The sequence below is a fragment of the Meriones unguiculatus genome (genome assembly GCF_030254825.1).
Source record: "Meriones unguiculatus strain TT.TT164.6M chromosome X unlocalized genomic scaffold, Bangor_MerUng_6.1 ChrX_unordered_Scaffold_30, whole genome shotgun sequence".
Lineage (NCBI taxonomy): Eukaryota > Metazoa > Chordata > Mammalia > Rodentia > Muridae > Meriones > Meriones unguiculatus.
In genome coordinates this window covers 3,323,797-3,345,000 of record NW_026843706.1, presented here as the reverse complement: position 1 = coordinate 3,345,000, position 21,204 = coordinate 3,323,797, and the positions used below count along the sequence as shown (strand labels likewise).

The following is a 21,204-nucleotide window of genomic DNA, read 5'->3' as shown; positions in this document are numbered from 1 at the left end:
CTCCTAGTATATGTCTGTATCTGCTAACAGTTTTGAAAATCTACATTTTTGGTAGCCAATTAATTGAGGAGCATATACCAGTTGCCATCCCCTCCAAAAAACTTTTAATTGAATTTGTCAATCAATCAGTTAATTAAAATTCTGAAACAGGGTCTCTTGCAGGCCACAATGGCCTTGAACTATATCTCTAACTAAAGTGCTATTTAAAAATCTGTCTTCAGAGGCTAGAGAGATGGCTCAGAGATTAAGAGAACTGGGTGCTCTTCCAGAGGACATAGATTCGACTCCCAGCACCTACATGTTAGCTTACAACTGTCTGTAACTCCAGTTCCAGGGGATCTGATGCCATCTTCTGGCTCCCATGGGTACCAGGCATATACATAGTGCACAGAAGACAGGCATACAGACAAAACAACCATACTCATGAAATAAATTTTAAATTCTACCTTCAAATTATACTGTGAGTTATCTCTGAGTCTGAACCATTCAATACTAGTCGGATATTTCTCAACCTTGGCATTACTGACTTAATGGAGAATATTTAATGACATACTTTGCACCTCTATGCCTTAGAGTACCTTATAGCAGTCATCCTCATTCTGAGATGTGGCCATTCAAAATGAACTGGGGTTGAGGAGGGGGAAAGCGCCCCACTTGACAACCAATGTTGTAGTGTAATAGTGATTCCTTCATCTATCCATTGTCCTTTCCACCTTACTGATTAGGAGCGCTAAGATCACAAAGCTGTTGCTGTCAACTGTTCCCTTTGACCACTGGAATGTGGGGAATTTGGATCTCTCTACCTCCTCCATTAGAATATAGGCCTATTCAAAGCAGCATCTGGATCTTCTGCTTTGTGGGAAGGATGATTTTCCCACTTCTTTCTAGTATGAGAGATCAAAATTTTGCATAAGTTTTCACACTACAGCTTCTTTACTTTTTGTGGGGGTCTACTCTCGGAGTTCTAATTAGTTGACGTGAGTCAGCAAAATACACCACATTTTATGACTAAGTACTAAGAGTAGGAGTGATACTTAGTCAAGACCCTGACCAGGATCATTACACAGAGTCAAACATGTTCTTACCAGCACAATTTACATTATATATGTATTAAAGTTTATGACTCATCCTCTTGAGCAACTTGATTCTAGAGAGTAAAATGAGTAAAAGGTGACTCATTCTCTTTAAAATGTTGCTGAAATGACCAGTCAAAAAGGAGAGAGTCCATGATTTCTCAGTCCAAGGCCAACATAATTACAAAATCATGACACCATCAGCATCTGATCAAAATGATAGATTTTCCTAAGGAGAAACCTTTGAGCAAAATCCTTGAGGACAATTACAAGTTAGAAGCAAATATAATTAGCCACAGGTAGAACATTTCTACACAAAGGATGCTGATGAAAATGGGGCAGTATCTACCTGGAAGAAGGTGTCACTCCACTGGTATGTGCATAAACACACTTCAACATGTTAATCAATATTTTAGAAAAGATAAAAGGAAGGAAGGTAATTACAACATCAGAATTCTCAAAACCAAAACACTGTGACTATAGCAGAATCAGGATCCATACTATCCACAATGGGAACAGTGATGGGCTGAGAGATTTTGCAAAGTTTGTTGGAAATTATTTGTTACACACAATGTTGATTGGTCTCCAATACCCAATATGCTCTTTTCCTCTTTAGTAACAAAAAGCTAATTTCTGGCATGATATATAAACAGGTATGTTGAACAAGACTTCCACAGGTTGCTTAAAGAACTAATTTGGCTAGGAGGCACATTTTTAAAAGATTTATTTATTTTTATTCATGTATATAATGTGTGTGCGATAGATGACCACAGAGAAAAGAAGAGTGTCAGATCTCCTCCATCTGGAGTTACAGGCAGGAGTGAGTTGCCTGATGTGGATGCTAAGAACTGAATTAGGGTCCTTTGGAACAGCATTAAGCTATTAATCACTAGGCATCTCTCCAGTCTCATATACGGCACATGTTTTTGACTTGTCAGTCTTTTCTTCACATTTCTACCCTGTGATGTCTTGATCAAGTTTGTATAGCCTTGCTGAACTGTGCTGTGACATTGAAGATAGCAGGTAGGTGCTGCTGTTGAAAGAGGACGAAGAGAAGGAAGAATCATAGAAGAATCATGAATAGCTCATAACTGAGTTTCTATTATGTGTTTAAAAACATATAATATCTTACATTGAGAATTAGATGTCTGTTCTCTTTAAGACACGGTTAGTTTTGGTTTCCATTACCTTTAGTGCAATACAATTTCTAAATGTTATGGGTAAAAATATGTCCCTCAAAAACATATGCAGGAGTCCTAAGCTCCATTATCCATAAATAAGCTTTATTTCCAAATACAATCTTGGTAAAAAAAAAAAAAAAATCAAGTTAAGAAGAAATTGGAATGAATTAATGTGGTCCCTAATATAATGTTGCTGGTGTCCTTAAGAAGAAAGGAGACAAGAGACACGTAGAGAGAAGATGGCCATGTGACAAAAGAAGCAGCACAGATTAGAGTAAAATATGCACAGAGCCAAGGGAAATCAAAGATTATCAAATGCCAGAAGAGACAAGAAGGGATTCTGCCCTATCAAATTTAGGCTGTGAAGAGAGCTATATTTAGACTTCTGACATCTAGAATACCAAGGCAATATACATCTGAGATTTCTGTTGTTGTTTTGTGATACTAGAAATTGCCAAGCCATGATCTTGCATATACTGTGTAAGTATCTTACTAATGAGGACTATATACACTTCCATCCCAAATCCCATTTTAAGCCATCCAGTTTATGGTACTTTGTTAATAATACACAACCAATTAAGAGCCATATATTGAGGTCTATATACACCACTTGGTTCTAAAAAAAATCATAGAACACAACCTAGCAGTGACATTAATACATCCCAGTTAGATTTATCCAGAAAAGGTGGTAATGGCAGGTCTCTTCTGCCCTGCACAGTGACCAGAAAGAGTACTTACAGTGCTGTACATATTGTTGAATGCCTCATTTACAAACTCTTAAGAATGAGCATAAGACAAGTGCTGAATAAGTAGTTACTAAAAACAGGAACACAGAAAAATCAGTCTAGATTCACGCAGTACCACCTTTGGAAGTAAGACTAAAAGTGAACCATGGGTCACAACTAAGAGTATTTGAATGACTATTTTTTTTTTTTTTTTACTTAATAAAAAATAAAACTTTAGAGCTGGAGAGGTGGCTTGGGGGTTAAGAGCACTGGCTACTCTTCCAAAGGTCCTAAGTTCAACTCCCAGCAACCACATGGTGGCTCACAACCATCTATAATGAGATCTGGTGCCCTCTTCTGGCCTGTAAACACACATGGGGATGGAATACTGTATGAATAATACATAAATATATCTTTAAAAAAAAAAAAGAACTTTAAAAGTAAACCAAAATGATGTCTGTTAACAAATCAATAGATGAATAATCTATCTGGGTTTAAGTAAGTAAAGTGTTGAGACTGAAAGAATTCTAGAATCAGAATTCATCAATCTCTTTGTTTAAGCACATCAAAATTATAAAACTCTAAAATGGCCTGCCACAGGAAAGCCTTTCCCTACTGGAACATTAATAATGCCTTGGTGGCAATGTTTCAGATTTCCCACCACAGCTCTACGGTCCTCTGCCCCATGCCCACTGAATACATGATGCCTTAAGAGACCTACTTTTTTCTTATATAGCAAAATAACGCTGCCCAAGTATATTGGCATCAATCTCCATCCACCTCTTATTCATCAAAACAATTTGTTTAGGCATAGCTATTGTGAAGTCATGATATAGGCCTTCAGATGACCTTGAGTTCATAATTTCCTCTCTCACTAGAAGAACAGAAATTATATATGATACTGATGGTGACAGACTATTCTTTTGAACTTAAGCTTGTTTTTGTTTAAGTATAATATAGAATCTCCTGTGGTTTAGTCTTTATCTGCACACACTGGCCATGATAAAAAGCCCCAAACCACGTCTTTATTAAAATATTTGTCATTTAATTTAGATAGGCCCAAGCTAGGGCACAAAGGAGGAGGATGGCATTATTTAGTAATATAAATGTGTATGAAACTCTTCACTCCAGAATTTAAAGCCATTTAAAGCAGAGAAGATTCACATATTTTTAATAAGCAAAAAATTGTACACCATTAAATTCCCATGAGTCCAAAGAAATTTTAAGGATATGAAAATATATTTTAATGTATCCAAGAAGAGAGAAAGGACATATCCAAAGCCCTGGGAACAAAACTGCCCCCGGTTTTTTAGGTTTTTTTCTTGCTCATTACTCAGGCAATATGAGTCTTATGGAGAGCCAGCTTACATATTGCAAGTCAATTATGGAAAGTATTCAAGTCAACTGTAACCCAGGACTAAAAGGTTAGGTTAGGATGAGACTGGCACAATAAATTTCTAGTATTTAACAACAAACTTGAGCCTATCTGAAGTCTCCACTAGAAATGTTTCTAGCTCAGTGCTAGAAATAGATTGTGATTTGCTCAATTTATAAATGACATTTTCTTTTTGCCCACAGATAACAATTTCATATTATCTATTTTAAAATACATTCTAACTTTTTAGTAGTATGTGTATAAAACAATAGATTTTATTGTGACATTTCCATAGCGTCTACAATGCAGTTTATATTTATATAGATGCATCTCATCCTCTCTGTGGTATTCTTAAATCTAAAGTCTCTACATAGGAGAAATATGAAATATGTATTTATTTCATTTAACATGATACTCCCCGGTTCCACATATTTTCATACAAATTATACTACTTTACTCTTCTGTGTGGCTAAATAAAACCTCACTGTGCAGACATACCACATTTCCTTTATCCATTCATTCATTCATTCATTCATTCATTCATTCATTCATTCATAAATAAGAAAATAAAGAACATCTATAAGTGTCCCCAACACAGAGCAAATGTTATGGGACTATTGTAAATATTTAATAAAACTTTTTTCAGCTACATATTTAAATTTTTATTAATTAAATTTTTTGGCAATTTTGTGAATGTATATGATGCATTCTGATTACTCTTACTCATGTTTTTATATCTCCCACCTACTCTTCCTATTCTACCTCTTCTCTACAGATTCCTTTCCCATCTTAATGTCTTTATTTGACACCCAGTGAGTTAAACTAGGGCTGCCTGAGTATTCACGAGCTTGCAACAACCCCTCTGAGGCTGGTGGGCTAACCAGGGTATTTTCCTTTTCAATTAAATTTTACCTCAATCCTGACAGAACAGGGAATAAAACTGTGGCAAAAAGATCATACTGAGAGCTATGGAATTTTATGTTATCATGGTCACCAAACACACTCAAAACTATAAGAATCCATAGATTAACACCATGAGATCTGGTCATTTTTCAGTCTTAATCCTGGTTCCTTGGAATCAATAGACTGGCTGTTTGATAAAGGAAATAGTTTAATGATAACTTTCTCAGTATTCATTCCTCAAAGAAAACACAGAGGTTAATTTTACTTTCTATGACGTTTTGAGAAGAGAATCTCATTTTATAGAACAGGCTAGCCTCAAACTCATGGCAGTCCTGCCTCAGACACCTAAATGCTGGGATTACAAGCATGCACCATTACACCTGGAATTATTATTAAATAAAAGATATAATTGAGACTCAGCAAGTGAGAGGTTAAGAAGTAGATGAACATAATCTTTTCTCTTCTCTATTTTTGAGGGTGAAGGCTTTAAGACAGGGTTTCTCTGTATGGCCCCGGCTGTCCTAGAACTCACTCTGTAGACCAGGCTGTTCTCAAACTCAGAGATTTTCCTGCCTCTGCCTCCTGAGTGGGAGATTAAAGGTATGCGCTACCACACCTGATGAAATGAGCATAAACTCTTGTAAAATAGAGACTTTGGAAAACCGTAGAAACTGCAGTGATGCTGTTCTTGGGTGTCTCTGGAAAGATTAATATTTTTATTCCTAGTAGAAAAGTCCCAAAACCTCGCAAGTATTACTTTCCCAAGTTATCACCAGCAATTCAGATGGAGTCCAGAAAAATGAGCTAAGTTCCACTTTCAAGGGCCCTGTCAGGAAAAGCTAAGGACAGTTTCACTAACCAGGACGCTCTGAAACAGTAATTCCATAGGGTTATGTCTCAGCAGTCAATCTACCAAAGCTTCTCCTGGGGATAAGTAGCTTAGCCTGTGGTAAACATCTGCTTAAAATGTCATGGTTTGGAGAAAGGCAGAATAAAAAAAAAAAAAAACAGCAAGTAGTCACTTCAAAATGCTTTTGTTGGATCATTTAAAAAGGACAATAAATTATAAGATAAGCTAGTATATTAAATTACTACCAGCAACACCACCAATGTTTATCAGAAGCTTAATGATCCATAAAGTCATATTTCTTTTTTTTCCCCTTTTCTTGCCATGAGTTGAAGCATAAAATTAGCTAAATTTCTAAGAAACAATCCAATTTTCATTGAACTTAAGTTGATGAGTTAGATATTTTCAATCTCAAAAGCAAAATCAGTTCACGAACCAGGATAATTCTCCTTACAGCAATAGTTTTCACCTCATGGGTCACAACCCCAGGAGTCGCATATTTACATTATGACCCATAGCAAAATTACAGCAATAAAGTAACAACAAAATATTTTTATGGTCACCACAATTTGAGGAACTGAACTAAAGGGTTGAAGAGTTAGGAATGTTGAGAACCACTCTTCTACAGCTAGATTAATGGGGTGATCTACATACATACATCTTTGTTCTGTTTATTTACCTGTTAATCTAAGTCTTGAGACTGACATAAATATAATTCATTAGGACAGCTAACTCTGCCATTAAAAAAAAAAAACTACAAATTTGCTAATTATCTAAGTTTTACAAAGTCAAGGAACATTTAATATTTATTCAGTTATTTAAAAATAAGTTATTGGTAATATCCAAATATGTGAAAGGTTGTATTAAAACCAGTATACTCAGCTGGGTGGTAGAGGCAAATGCCTTTAATCCCAGCACTGGGGAGGCAGAGGCTCGTGGATCTAAGTTAAAGGCCAGCCTGGTCTACAGAGCAAGTTCCAGGACAGCCAGGGTTACACAAAGGAACCCTGTCTCAGAAAACCAAACCAAAACCAAACCAAACAACCAACAACCCAGCATATTTATAAGGTATTGGTATACAGTAAAAACTAGGATAGCCATCAGGAAAGCTACATGCAATTTGAATCATTACTCTATTTACTTAGGCACTTTGACAATACCCTAATGAAACAACTGAGATAAAGAAAAAAATCATTTAAGTGGGAAAATACTCATTATAAAAATTTAAGTATAGAGCTATTGAAAAGTAGCCTAACAATGAGAAGTGTGGTTAAATTGTATGTAATGAATGAAGTAGCCACACAGAAAAATGCTTGATAACTACGAAGCACATCTTCATTGTGACTGTCAAAATTACATATAGATATGCAAAAGAACAGAGAAATAGACAATACAACAAAAATACTTTCTTAAAATTAGGCTGTATATCATCTTTTTCAGACAAAAATATTTTACATAAAAAAACTGGGAACAGAAAGGTACTTTTGCATTAAAAAATAAGTAATAGGTTGCCAATTTTCATCTACTCAATAAAATCCCTGCAAATGCATATATATAGTTTGAAAATAAAGTACATTCTGTGAAGTGGATTGCACGTCATCACACTGCAAGTTCTTGGAAGACTTCAGTTTAAGTTTGGCTGGTTTAATAATAGTTACGTAGACACTAATGGTAATATGCATTATCTCACAGGTAAGATTTGCACAAGAACCAATGATCAACGTAGATACCCATAAACAACTTAATGCTGCAAAGACGAGAAACCCACCACAAGACTAACCCTTTAAAGTACAGTTTTGGGAGATTTTTTTGCTCCTTACAAAATGGGATTGGATCAAGTCTAAAGATACCAGCAGTTTCTAAAAAGGAGCATCTCTTTTGTAATTATGAAGTTGCAACCCTTATGAAACATGAATAGATCCCAAGAATTAATTAGTTTCCCCTTGATATAAATATGACATTGCTTAAAGTATGTGAAAAAATAAGTATGCATTTTCTTGAATTATGTATACTGAAGAAAAAAAAAATGTATGAGTGTAATAGAGGGATGTTTATCCTTTAGATATGCTTCCCATAGCTACACTTCCCATAGCTAAAAGATGGACAAACAATCCTCCACTGCCTCCTGAATAGTACTTTGGCATTAGGAGATAGTTACCTCTGGTCTAAGGACAGCTTTCATACAGCCTGGACAAAGAGGTCCGTTTCGGGAGAAATGAAGGGGAAGTCGTCGAATGCGATTGCAACAAGTTGGCTCTTCACATATCAACCAGCCCTGGAGAGACAATAAAGAAAAATTTGGCTTTATAATCACCATTGATCAGCAAGGCATTTTATCCTGACCTTCCTTAGAGATTTCAAAATAGCTTAGTTACCTACCTTTTTGGATATACTAATTAGATGTATGTTCCAAACTTAAAAGTTAGGAAAAACATGGGGCTGAAGCAATGGATCAATGGTTAGGCACACTGGCTATTCTTCCAGAGACAACAATTTGATTCCAGCACCCACATGGCAGGTCTTTACAACCATATCTGTAAACTCCAGTTCCAGGGTATCCAACACCCTCTTCTGGCCTCTGGGTACTATAAACATGCTATACAGACAAAACATTCCCGTATATAAAGTAAAAAAAAAAAAAAAAATTAAAATTAAAAAAAACGAGAGGAATTCTCATGAATATTCTCCCTTTCCTTAAAGGAACTATGACCCCTTACACATCAGAATATACCAATAAAACTACTATTATGCACAAACTATAAATCAAAGGGTTTTAGTTAAGAACATCACACCAATTATATAGAAATGAGTGACCTTCACAATAGCTGACTGATCACTGACTAGTTATATAACTATACTCAGTTCCCTTTTCTAGAAAATGACTATGTCAATAATACCAATAGGACTGCTGTAGTGATGTAACACACTTAAAGTAGTTACAAGTACTCTTGGCATAGAAGAAATGCTTAAATAATGCTAACAATTATTAAATTTTAAATTAAAAGTTTCTTCTATATGTGTTCTCTGGAGGCATAAAACTGGTTTCTTTATTCTCAAGGACAACTTTGAATAAGCACTATTTTTCAGAGGTTTGAAGTAGCCATTGCCTATTTCTCTGCCCTGTAAATATGAAATAGAAAGACAGGCTATCACAAATAGAGTTGAGCAAACCCTAGAAGTTCATGCTGAAGCCCTAAAGGCTTGCCGGCTTTGGTACTGCATGCACTGCACAGAGGCACAGTAAACCCAAGCCAAGTAAGGTGAGGTGCTATGGCATATAAGTAAGCAAGGTATGTTCCCTTTTTTCATAGTGTCCTTTCCTGTAAGATTCTAAGTAGAGAGGTACCTTGCTACCATATAAGGCTTGGGGCTTTCTGAGATGATAATTTCGGAACTTGAAGAATAACAATAAGTTTGGTCCATGGAAAATGAAAGAAAAACAACTTGGAAAGAAAGGACAACACATACCAAAGAATAGAGGCTAGAGTCAGTGTACGGTTTGGTTAAGAAAGGGATAAGTAACATAAATAAACACATTTCATTTTGACAGCTTGTCTTGCCCCCTTGATAAAAGCAATCTACATCATGGCATTTCCACATGATTATTCCAAATCTGAGAGATGCCCTAACTCAGTGCTCTGCTGCTTGATCTCATTCCTTCTTAAAAGTAGGTACAAATAAATTTAAAGGAAATCACCAAGAACTGGTTCTTCTAGCTCCATTGATGGCTTTCAAACAAAGTAAAGTACAATTTTACAACCTACTAAAACAAAACAAAACAAAGCAAAAACCCCACTACCTTTACAGAATAAAAAAATTATCTTGTCAATATATTCAGAGAAAGTTTTACTCCTACCTTCATTCAGTATCCTAGATGAATTAATTCTTAGATCTTTGGCAGTTGTGTATTGTTTTGAACATAATCACTGTCCCCAACAACTTTTCCAAGTCCACCCAATTTTCCATCCGTTGGGGAGGGTACTTCAACCAAAATCCAATAGAAGACTACACATTCAAAGCTAAACTATTTTAAATCATAATTTGAACGTTTTGGGTGGAAAATATAAAACAAATTCTTATGAAATTTCTGATGTTCCTAGAGTTTTCTTAAATACCATGGGAAACTGTTAAATTCAACAGACTTGAAGAAAACTATAATTTAAATAGGAAAGCATACTTGGCACAGAGTAACAGCAGTTCAGTATAGAGAAGGGATATATTTGAGACCTTACGCTCTTTACTTATAATAATCTTAGAAAGCTATAATTCACAAAATTTTAACAAAATAAGAAAAAAAAACCCCAGCAAATACGTAAGACCTACTATAGTTTTGATTTTAAGATGTGGGTTGGGGCTTGTGCTATGCAGCCCAGTCTGACCTTAAACTCATAATCCTCCTGCCTTAACCTCTAAAGTAGCAGAAATGTAAGCAGAGTGGCATCACACCTATCTCAGTATAATGTTCTCAGGTAAGACTTCATTAAGTATTAGAACACAACTTAGTCATTAAATAATAATAAACTATTATCTGTCTATCTATGTATCTCTATGTATCTATCCATCTGTCCATTCATCCGTCTGTCTGTCTATCTATCTATCTATCTATCTATCTATCTGTCTGACTGTCTTTCCTGTCTGTGTCCTCTATCTATCTATCTATCTATCTATCTATCTATCTATCTGTCTGTCTGTCTGTCTGTCTGTCTGTCTGTCTGTCTGTCTGTCTGACTGTCTTTCCTGTCTGTGTCCTCTGCGTGCAGGGATTATAGGCACGATAGCAAGCCCAGGAATTTGTTTTTCAATCTATAAAATACAATGTTCAAAAACCTCAAGTCCCTTTCAGATGTTTTAAACACTTGATTCCATTATGGTACTACTGCTTCATGATTCACCAAGTGAGCTGCCAACCAACAAGACGCTAAACTGTCATTTTACCTGTTAAAAGCAAAGACCTAACTCTACTTCTGACAGAGTTACTAACTAACAGTCTTTTCAAATCATATAGAAAGCAGATAATATAATTTGTCTAGACTTCCTACCAGTTATAATTAACATTAAAGAGGTCTTTCTTTCTTTGTCACCTCTCTATTCAGTGCTTATTTGGGTTTGTTTGTACTTACTATCTGTTAATCTCGCTTTACAAATGACAACAAAAACTAGTGCTATTATGCACAGAAATTAAACAAGCTGATAACTGTGTGAAGAAAACTGGTAGTGAAGAAATATCAGAAGCAGGTAACTCTTTATGCCTCATTTGATAATTAAACGTTTGGACCTGATATATTCTAAACAAAACTGTTTTATGTGGGAACCAAGCCCCTGTTTTCAATATATGTTTTGTTTCAATATAATTTTACCTAGTACATTTCAGCTAAGACTTCATTCCCTCAAGAAATGTTAAGCAACAATGCTACGTTTAACTTTTATATTCCACATCTGAGCAGGAGGTCTAGGTTCTTTCCTTGCATGGTCCTCTACTGGTGCATCAATCTCTGCAGGACCCGCTGGGCTCAGATCCTTCAGCTTTGCTGGTCTCCTTGTGGGGCTCCTGTCCCCTCCATTCCCACCCCTCTCTTCTTCCATAAGACTCACTGCACTCTGCCCAAAGTTTGGCCTTGAGTCTCAGCATCTGCTTTGATCCCTGTTTGGTGGATCTCTCTATAGTAGGTTCCCATCCTATTTCCTCTCTTCTACCACTTCTGGTGTCTATCCTGTTTGTGATTCTGAATGAAATTTAAGCATCCCTAGGGTTCTCCTTTGTGTTTAGCTTCTTTAGGTCTGTAGATGGCTATCTTATATTATACAGCTAATATCTGCTTATAAGTGAGTGTATACCAAACCTGTCTTTCTGTTTCTGGGTTACCTCACTCAGGATGATCTCTGCCGATTGGCAGCTCGTCTCCATATGAATCCCTGAGTGAGGGGCTGCTTCTGTCATGAACTGTTCTTTGATCACTTGCCACTGGCCATGCAGCCTTGTCAGGCCACAGAGGAAGAGTATCCTTATCAAGTCCTGATGAGACTTGATAAGTTATGGGCTGATGGCAATAGTGGAGAACTCCCCCTTTCAGTGGACTAGGGGAAGGGGATGGGGGAAAAGAGAGGGAGGGTGGGACTGGGGAAAGTTGAGGTAGAGGCCTTCAAGTGGGTTACATAATGAATAAATTGTGAAGAAAAAAATTAAAATTAAAAAAATATTCCAGGACTTTGAAAAAATTCTAAGATGGGATAAACTGTCCACTACAAGATCAGAGTGAATTTTATTTGTAAGGAGCAACAAAAACAGCAAATAAAACCACAAAAGTAAGATCTTGTGATCTTACTTTAAATTATCATTTACAAAGACAAAACTAAACATTTTTCCTTTCCCGTGAAATAACATATACAGCCCAAGGATCTGTTGAGACGCTAGTAGGAGAAGAAATTTGTTTTGAATAATTTCCTTGGAAGCCAAATCAAAGAAAAGAATTTTTTCAAGGAAACACTCTAAAACCAAATATTATGGTGTAATGCTACATGCAAATTGTTACAACCAATAGGAATAAAGGCATCACATTTTCAAGTTGCCTGGCTAAATCATATTCATAAATCAAAGGGTCAAAGGAGGTAAAGTCAGGCTGTATAATAGCAAAACAAACATTTGCCTTAACGTGCAAAGCTCTAGCACCTGTTGTTTAATCTCAGCATCACTATTCTTAAAATCATTGTGTACCAAATTGTGCCAAATACTGATCAGTTTTGATTGCTAAATTATATTTCTGAGGTCTCAATTAAAGTGACTTCTGTCTGCAGATGCTAAATCAAGATCATTTTCCACCTGTAACTGAGGCATCCTTGATAGCTGGACCTAAAACAAACTGTTACTCACTTGTGAACATTAGTATTTTTAGGATTCACAGATACAGAGCTCACTCAGATGTAGAAATGTGGTACATATGGGCCTTCAAAAACTTTTTTGTAATAAATAGGATCAATAAAATAAAAACACGGAGGAACACATTTATGAAATGCCATAAGGGCTGCATCTGAAATTCACAAGAGAAAATTCAAAGCAGCTCTTACCCTCCTTTGAATTTAATATACACACTGGATTCTTCTGTTACCAGCCAGTCACCAATTTTGTCACACTGGTCTTTTCATCCACAACCCCATTACCATCAGACTCACCAAATGAAGATTTTTAAGCTGCTCACTAAAGAAAGTGGCCAAGTATAGTTCTCCAGGGCTCTCTATCCCATATCATCTCACCACTGACAAGTAAACTCATCAGTCTGCTTTCAAAATCTTTACAACATCCTGTTCCCTGCTTTCTCAATCTCAACAAATACTCTTTGCTCCACTGGATTTCCTTTCCCACTATTCTCACTTCGTTTTGACTATCTTCACCTTGACATTCCATGTCATAAAATCCCTCCCTAAAATGTCTATTGCTTAAATAAAAATCCAATTCTTCCATAAAATTTTCCCAACCCACTGGACTTCTCCCTTTATTTCATTGGACTATGAACACACACTGGCTCACAGTGTCCTTTAAGCATATTATTTTACCTTCCGAACTTGTCAGCCCCTGAAGCATAACCAGGTTTGAGTTTAGTAGTCATCTTGCTAGTCTCCAGTGCACAGGCTCACTCCATGAAACACTGTACTCCCACATATTAACGAGTAATTTTGTGTAAGTGGCCAAACCTACCAAATCTTTCTCTGAACCTGTTTCCTCATCTATAAAACAAAAGTAATACTTATTACTATTGTTCAAAGGATCAACAAAAACAAAACAAAACCCAAACCTAGCCAAAACAACAACCTCACAAATGCACTGAGGAACATCACTGTTAAGTTACAGTTGACAATGCACTTTAAGAGTATACTATTTTTGGTGGTGCACGCTTGTAATCCCAGCAATGGGGAGGCAGAGGTAAGTGGACCTCTGAGAGTTTGAGGCCAGCCTGATCTACAAAGTGAGTCCAGAGAAGCCAAGGCTACACAAACAAATCCTGTCTTGACACCCCCCCCTTAAAAAAAACCTATATGAAATAGAGCCTGGTCATTGTCTAAGTGTCATTAAAAAGTGGAGAACTAAGGCTGAATGTGGTGATACATACTTTTAATTTCAGCATTCAGGGGGCACAGGCAAGTGAATCTCTCTGAGTCTCTCTGAGACTCAAACCACTCCACAGATAAACAGAGAGACAGACAGAAAGGGGAAGGGAGAAGAGAGAAGAGGAGAGGTAAGGAGACAAGAGAAGGGGAGAGAGGAAGGGATAAAACAAGCAGAGAGTATAGTAATGGATAAATGATAATCAAGATTAAAAGGGAACTGCTTTCGATTTGAGTGGAAAATATTGACACCAACAGGGTCAACATAAGTGAGAATTTTTTTTTTTTGAACCAAAGCTATACTTAATATGAAGTTAATGGCAAAAGAAGACAGGGTCTTTGTTTTACTTTAGGATTCACAGAGATTTAAGAAACAGTTCTGCCATGATGAACACCTTAGTCTAAATCATAACAGTTCTCAACCAGTATATGGAAACAGCCACAGGGCAAGAACTCCCAGCCTGCACGTTCTTTCAAAATCTATCATATCATTATTAGTTTTGTTAACATTCATCAACCACCCTTCTTCCTAAATTATTCACACTCAGAGACCATCATATTCTCTTTTCATTCAAAGACATTTATATATTTCTGGGGTTCCCTTGCAGGCAATATTTTTCTGTCATAGAATTATGCCCAGTGGATTGAAAAAGGGTCTTCTTATAGACAGTGCACAGTATGGGCCCACAGCTGCTTTTGAAGAATGACATGTTGTGATTTGGGGATTTCTAGAAATATAAAAAAACAAAACAAACAAACAAACAAACAAACAAAAAAGACAATTTGCTTTTTGATCCACATTTGCACCTAAAACTGGGGGAAATTTTCCCCTAAGATCTCCAAGGGAAGTTTTAACAGGAACATAAATTTGCTTTTAAAGTTAAATATTCCACACTGCAGCATGCTAACATGTCAAAGAGTGAATATTAACTCTCAAAGAAAAATGCCACACTAGGAGATGAAAGTGCAAACCAGAAAAAAATACATATGTAAACTACTTACCAAACTTAATACAAAATATTTTAAATTATAAAAAAAACCCACAGAAGTGGAAAGTATCATGTCAGTCAATATAAGAATTTTAAATATCCTTAAACTATATTTTAAGTTGGACATCTCTTTAAATGAACAGTCATATCATTTCATTCAAGTTATTTGAAACTTATTGATCTTATCATTTTTGCAAGGGCCAGACTCTGTCATCAGTTTGCTGAAAGAATAATGGAGCACTCCCAAACTGTTATGATAGGTTACATGTAAACGGTGGTCCTCAATTTAAACACATAGAAGAGCACAAGTGGTCAAATTCCAACTTCAGCAATTGTACATTATATGATAAATTAGCAACCTAGACCACATATCAAATGCAATACTATAGTCTTGCTATTTTAATTTGCAATCAGTTTGAACATCAGAAGACGTACCTGATGTAGGTTAAAGGGCTATAGTGTGAGCACAGAAAGCCAACAATTGCCAGCAATTGTATTTTACCACTATAGTACAATACTAGAACAGTTAAAATTGTCGCCATGCTAGCAAGTGGAGAAAATATACTTAAAATGACTTTATATGGAAAGTTACATGGTGAGGGGGTAGTTCAGGAAAGGACATGTATCTCTCTGTATGAGTAGCTAAAAAAAAAAAATCACTCAAAAAATCACTTTTAGTATATTCAAGCCTATTCTATAAAATACTCTCCCTATTCATTCAACTCAAAAGCAAGCTACATTCATAGGTTATAATAGGTCACAACTAAGTATACAGTACCTTCCTTCAGGAATAATTTTGCTTTGTCTGTCAACTGTCAACACAGCACAAAGAGCTCATACAACCCAGTCATGTACTGTGGATGTTAGAGATCTAACAAAATACAAATAATAAGAATACAAGATTTCATAGCTACCCTGCTTTCACTGAAAGCATTTGCCTCTCCACATTCCATTCATCTCTATTGTATCACAAATCTTTTCACAAAAGACTTCCTCCCCCCATGTGAAGCTGCAAGTGACTTGGGGATGTAATATTCCAACTGTGTTGAGTGTCTGGCTCCCTAACACGGTTATAAATGGACATAACAGGTTAAGGCACATATATAGTCATTTCAACAAGGAAAAAGAGGAATGACTCAAATGTAGTGAGATGGTAAAATGGCCACTCTAGTGCTTACATTAATGCTTTAGTGAATGAAATACAAAGAGAAATTGTTTATTATTTCGATCATCATTTCAAGTCATCACTCTTAAAAAAAAACAAAAAACAAAAAACACTACCATAGGTTTGTATTCAAAAAAACAAATTTCAAAAGCAAGCACAAGGCTCAGTTTCATCACCAGGCACACAGAGGGGAAAAAATAACTGGAAGGAACTATGCCACTATCAGTTATCTTTACGTCTCTTCTGTATTATTTGTTTCCTTTTTTGTTTTTTTTTTAACATCAAAAAAAAAACATATTAATTTAAAAACCTAAAAACAGTTGTTGACGATGGAAAAAAAATTTGCCAAAAAAAAAAAATTTTGGCAAGTTTTTTTTGTTTTTTTTTTTTTTTTTTTTTTTTTTTTACTGACACACCTAAAAAATATTCTAAGCATTACATGTTTGGTTATTGTCAAGATGAATTTGCAAAGAATGTGCTCATGGGGGTTGAACAAGACAAAAATGTTTTCCTACTAATGCTAAGGTTTCAAAAATAAGTCAATTTAATCATATAAGCAGTTCTTAAACAAAAAATGACAGGACATGTTTTGGAAGCATTAGCATCATTCATTACATTAAGCCATTCAATAAAATAGATAATCTCTCATATAATATGATCTGAATACATTTCCTTACGACTGGTCTCTAAAGGTGGGTAAAAAATCAGTTTTAAGAGAGGTGCCTTGTTCCCCATGCCCTCTTCCCAGCCTGGATCCAGTGTGAACACAGATCAACCCAGATGTCTCTGGGCAAGAATTTAAAAAAATTCAATCAGAAGAGCAGGCATAGTTCCTCACTACAGAAATTTTCTTTGCTCAAGTACAGCTAAGTTACTTTGATTTTTTTTTTGTTTTTGTTGTTTGTAGATACATATTTGTTAGCATAGCTTAATGCAATGTGTCGTTGGGTACCAAATAACAAATGTTAAAACTGAATCATCTATGCAGTTGTCTCATAAAAATTAGAATGGAATTCACACCACCACCAGGCAATGTTTGTTCATTTAACTTTAATTATTTTCTTCTTGAGAATGGTACTAATGAAACTGAATATCTTTTGTGGTCTCGAAGGGCTGTTTGAATAGTCTGTAAACAGAACTAAGGGGAGACAAGAGATCTGGCTGAGCCAGGGGGTTGCTAGGTGATGCAGAATGTAAACCCACAAACTTGTTAAGGTTTGCTTTGCTTTCACACACTTTCAAAAGTTTTAAGAAGTGATTTTTCAGGTAGTCATTACAGAAAACGAATCCCTCCCTCCAAATTCACTTTCCACAGATGGTCTATGACATTCAAAAGAGATGAAGTCCATCTGACCTTTGGCTGTAACATGGAAAACTTTGGGTTTTACAGAAACATGCGATTACATACTTTCTGGATATCCACAAATCTAAGAAACACATATCAAAGTGGATTCCAATATTTCAAAAATGGCATTCCCAATCACTCATTCAACGTTAACTGAAATAAAGATTTCTTCCAAAGAGGGGAAAAAAAATGTGATCTCTGCTGAAGAGATTTGGAGGACAGAACTGAAAAGCCATGGCAAATACCTCAGTACAGATCACCATGCTGATAACCCTTTCAGTTTAGCCACTTTCTTCTCTTCTGGCCCGAACCAGGACTGACTGCCTGTGCGACTTCTCCTACCCACCCCTTCCCCCAGCCTCCTTTTTTAAGTAGCTGATCAGAGATTGTCCAGTAAGAGCACTTTATTAGATCATCAGCCAGAGGGGTTCACAAGTACTCAGAGCAATGGGCTCAAATGCGGCACATCAGTTTTAATAGACTAGGGCTACTAGTAAACTGCAGATACTGCTGAGAACTTTCCATGCACTGAACTCTTGAAAAAGCACCATCTCTCCAGCTTAAATGCAGCTGCCTCTTTCAATGCCACAAATGGGTAAATTTGACAAAAAAGCCACCATTAAGACTACATGAAAGGCTCAAGACAACATCCTTTCAATGCTTTGTACTTCAGTAATCAGATGTACTTACTCGCCCCCTCCCCCAAACCCGATCAAGAACTATTTCTGAATGGTAGGAAATAATTCCACTTTGTACATCTTTTAGTTAATCAAGACTTTCTATTCAGCAATTTGACCTTTTGTTCAAAACAGGATTATCAGTTTTTTCGCCAGTTACCAAGGGCGACTCGCATGGTGAACATAATTGCAATAATTTGCAAAACACCATGGCAACCCACATTACAACTAGGTAAATACTGGGCTTTTGTGCTACATTGTTATTTTCAGAGATGCTGAAGTCAAAGAACGAATGACAAATGAACACAAAATTTATATTTGCTTTGTCTCAAAAGAGAAGAAAATTGATAACAAGAATTGGGGGGAAACCGACTACAGCTGTAATTTCTAACTTGATTAATTAGGATGGTAACAGTCCTTAACAGTATATTCAACAAACAGCCCTGACTTCGTCTCTCCACCCACCTCTCTCTATACCACTACCACTGACCCCCCCCTCCACCCCAGGCAAATTTTTTCAGCTTGGAGAACAAACATCCCCCATTTGCTCTTTTCTTCAACTTAATGGAATCCTTAATTGCAGAATATTGTTCTCCTGCTCTTCACAGCCATGAAAACGAGAGAAAGAAGGAGAGTGCCAGGGCAGACAGGGAGCTCCAGTCATTTGTTTTCCTGCCTCTTTTGGACACCCCAGGCCCAATGATGAGATGGCATTTTCCTGGTTTCAGCAGCTGTTTCGTAGCAGACAATAAAGTACAAACTATTTAGCTTTACAGAAAAGCCACTTCTGTCCTCTTGACAACACAAGGTAAGTCTACATGCCGAGATGAAGTTTCATGATGTAAATGCCAGAACATAAGGTGAGAAAATGATGTTAATAAAGAAAAAACATTTTTTTATTGTAAAGAAATTATTAACTGTAGTATTGTCCCCAAAAAGCTGTTGAAATTTGTATGTTTTCTATTTATGGAAGATGTTCAGCAATATCACCAATGGTTTGAAAACCATTTTATACTCACAGAGATTCCCAATTCACAAAACAATCTAAAATATAAGCTGATTACTCAGGAATTAATGCAAAAATCAAAATACAATTTTCAGTAGATAAGCAGTTTCACATTTAGCAATATAATCTTTTCACTAATAAACGTAGCTGTAAAAGTTATATCAGAATGTTTTAAAGTCAGATATGAGAAACAGGTTTGGTTTCTGTAGTAAAGAAGCAGTGTTTTTTGTTTTTTTGTTTTTTTCCCCCCAGGAGGCACACATTCTACTATAATGCCCACTTTTTGGAAATTATCAAAACGGACTTTCTCATGTAAAATGTAGTATTCAGGGACAAGAAAAAAAAAAATACACACAGCAAAGGTTTGCAGAAGTCCCACTGCCGAGATCTCTAGAGATAAGCAGCTGCAGATGTTTTCTGAACACAGCCCAGCCCGCTTTCCTTCATCTGCTGCCTCCTAATGAGGAGGAATCAAATGAGAATCTCTGAAAAGATCTGCATATTTCCCCTAACTTTTGAAAAATCAAATGAATCGGATACTATAATGGTTCTATTCTTATTTTGTCAGAGCTGAAAATCTCTACATATGTAAGATTTAGCTTGGAAAAATCACAATGTACATTCTTCAGACAATGCCTTGGATATTAGAGGTACTGTGTTTTTTTTTTTGTGTGTGTGTGTGTGTGTGTTTTTTTTTGAGGAATAGAAATCAAAAAGATGGTACACATTACATCTTTCTCAGGCAGGGACTGCCTTTTCACATTTTGAAAATGTGTATTTTATTTTCTTGATTAGTTTTAAATTCATGGTATCTCTATAAAACGCACCCTCCACCAAAAGTCTAAATGTTAAAAAAAAAAAAAAAAATACCCTTTAAAATCAAATGAGGGGCAAACAAGCCTTTTGTAATTTTTGGTAAAATAGAATTTATGGATGATAAAATGGTTTAAAATCCTTTAAACACTTTAATCCTTTAAGATACACATAGTTACAAATAAAATGCTTTATAATCTGTTCAGAATCCCTTCAGTTGTAATAATTATCTAGTATACCTGCCTTCTTCTCAACCTTTAATGGTCTCTACTCCAGTGGGTTTTTTTTTTTCCCCTTTTGGCCAACTGGTTAGGATACTTCTTGACATCGATTTGTTTAGGACTTGTCTAAAAGAAATGGTAACAGCTAGCCTCCTCTAACATTAATAAATTACTCAAACCCCTATATCAGAAATGAAAAATACCTAGCAAGTGGATTGTATTTCTTCTTCAGTTCAGTCCCAATGACCCCTGTAAGATGGTAGCTTGCATTTAACAGGAAACCTGCCTGACACATATTCTTCTTCAATTTGAAACTCTGGCTGCACACTGGAATCCCAAAAGAAGCATTAACACTGGTGGCTGGGCACCATCTCCAGGGCTTCTGATTGAGGGGTAGGGTGGGGCCTGAGAATCAGCATCTTTATCAAGTTTCCAGATGTTACTGCTGATGATGATCTGTAGACTTCACTTTGAGAATCACCAGTGACATTCACAATGGGTACTGGGGTTTTAAAAAGCCCCTGAGAGATGCTAATATGCAGACAGGGTTCAGAATCACTGCTCTGCATTACTCTCATTTTCTCTCTACTGTTTAAGATGATTTTCTGAACAATGCACTTTATTAAGAGAATTATACTTAGGAATAGTCTCTCTAAATTTCTTTCTCCTTCAATATTTACTTTTTTCTCACTACATACTGCTTATGTGGCTATTGTAACTCTCTCAAGTTTTCCAGGCAGTGTATGAATTAGCAAAGCCTCAAATCAGACTTAATTCTACCAATAGA

At 36.1% G+C, this 21,204-nt stretch overlaps 1 protein-coding gene across 1 annotated transcript in view; it reads right to left on the bottom strand.

Moving 5' to 3' along the window:
- Pola1 (DNA polymerase alpha 1, catalytic subunit) overlaps positions 1–21,204 on the bottom strand; it is a 299,642-nt gene that overhangs the window by 93,317 nt on the left and 185,121 nt on the right. Inside the window, exon 35 of the mRNA XM_060376744.1 lies at positions 8,263–8,379. Coding sequence (XP_060232727.1) covers positions 8,263–8,379 — 117 coding nt within the window. The remainder of the gene's footprint in view (positions 1–8,262; positions 8,380–21,204) is intronic.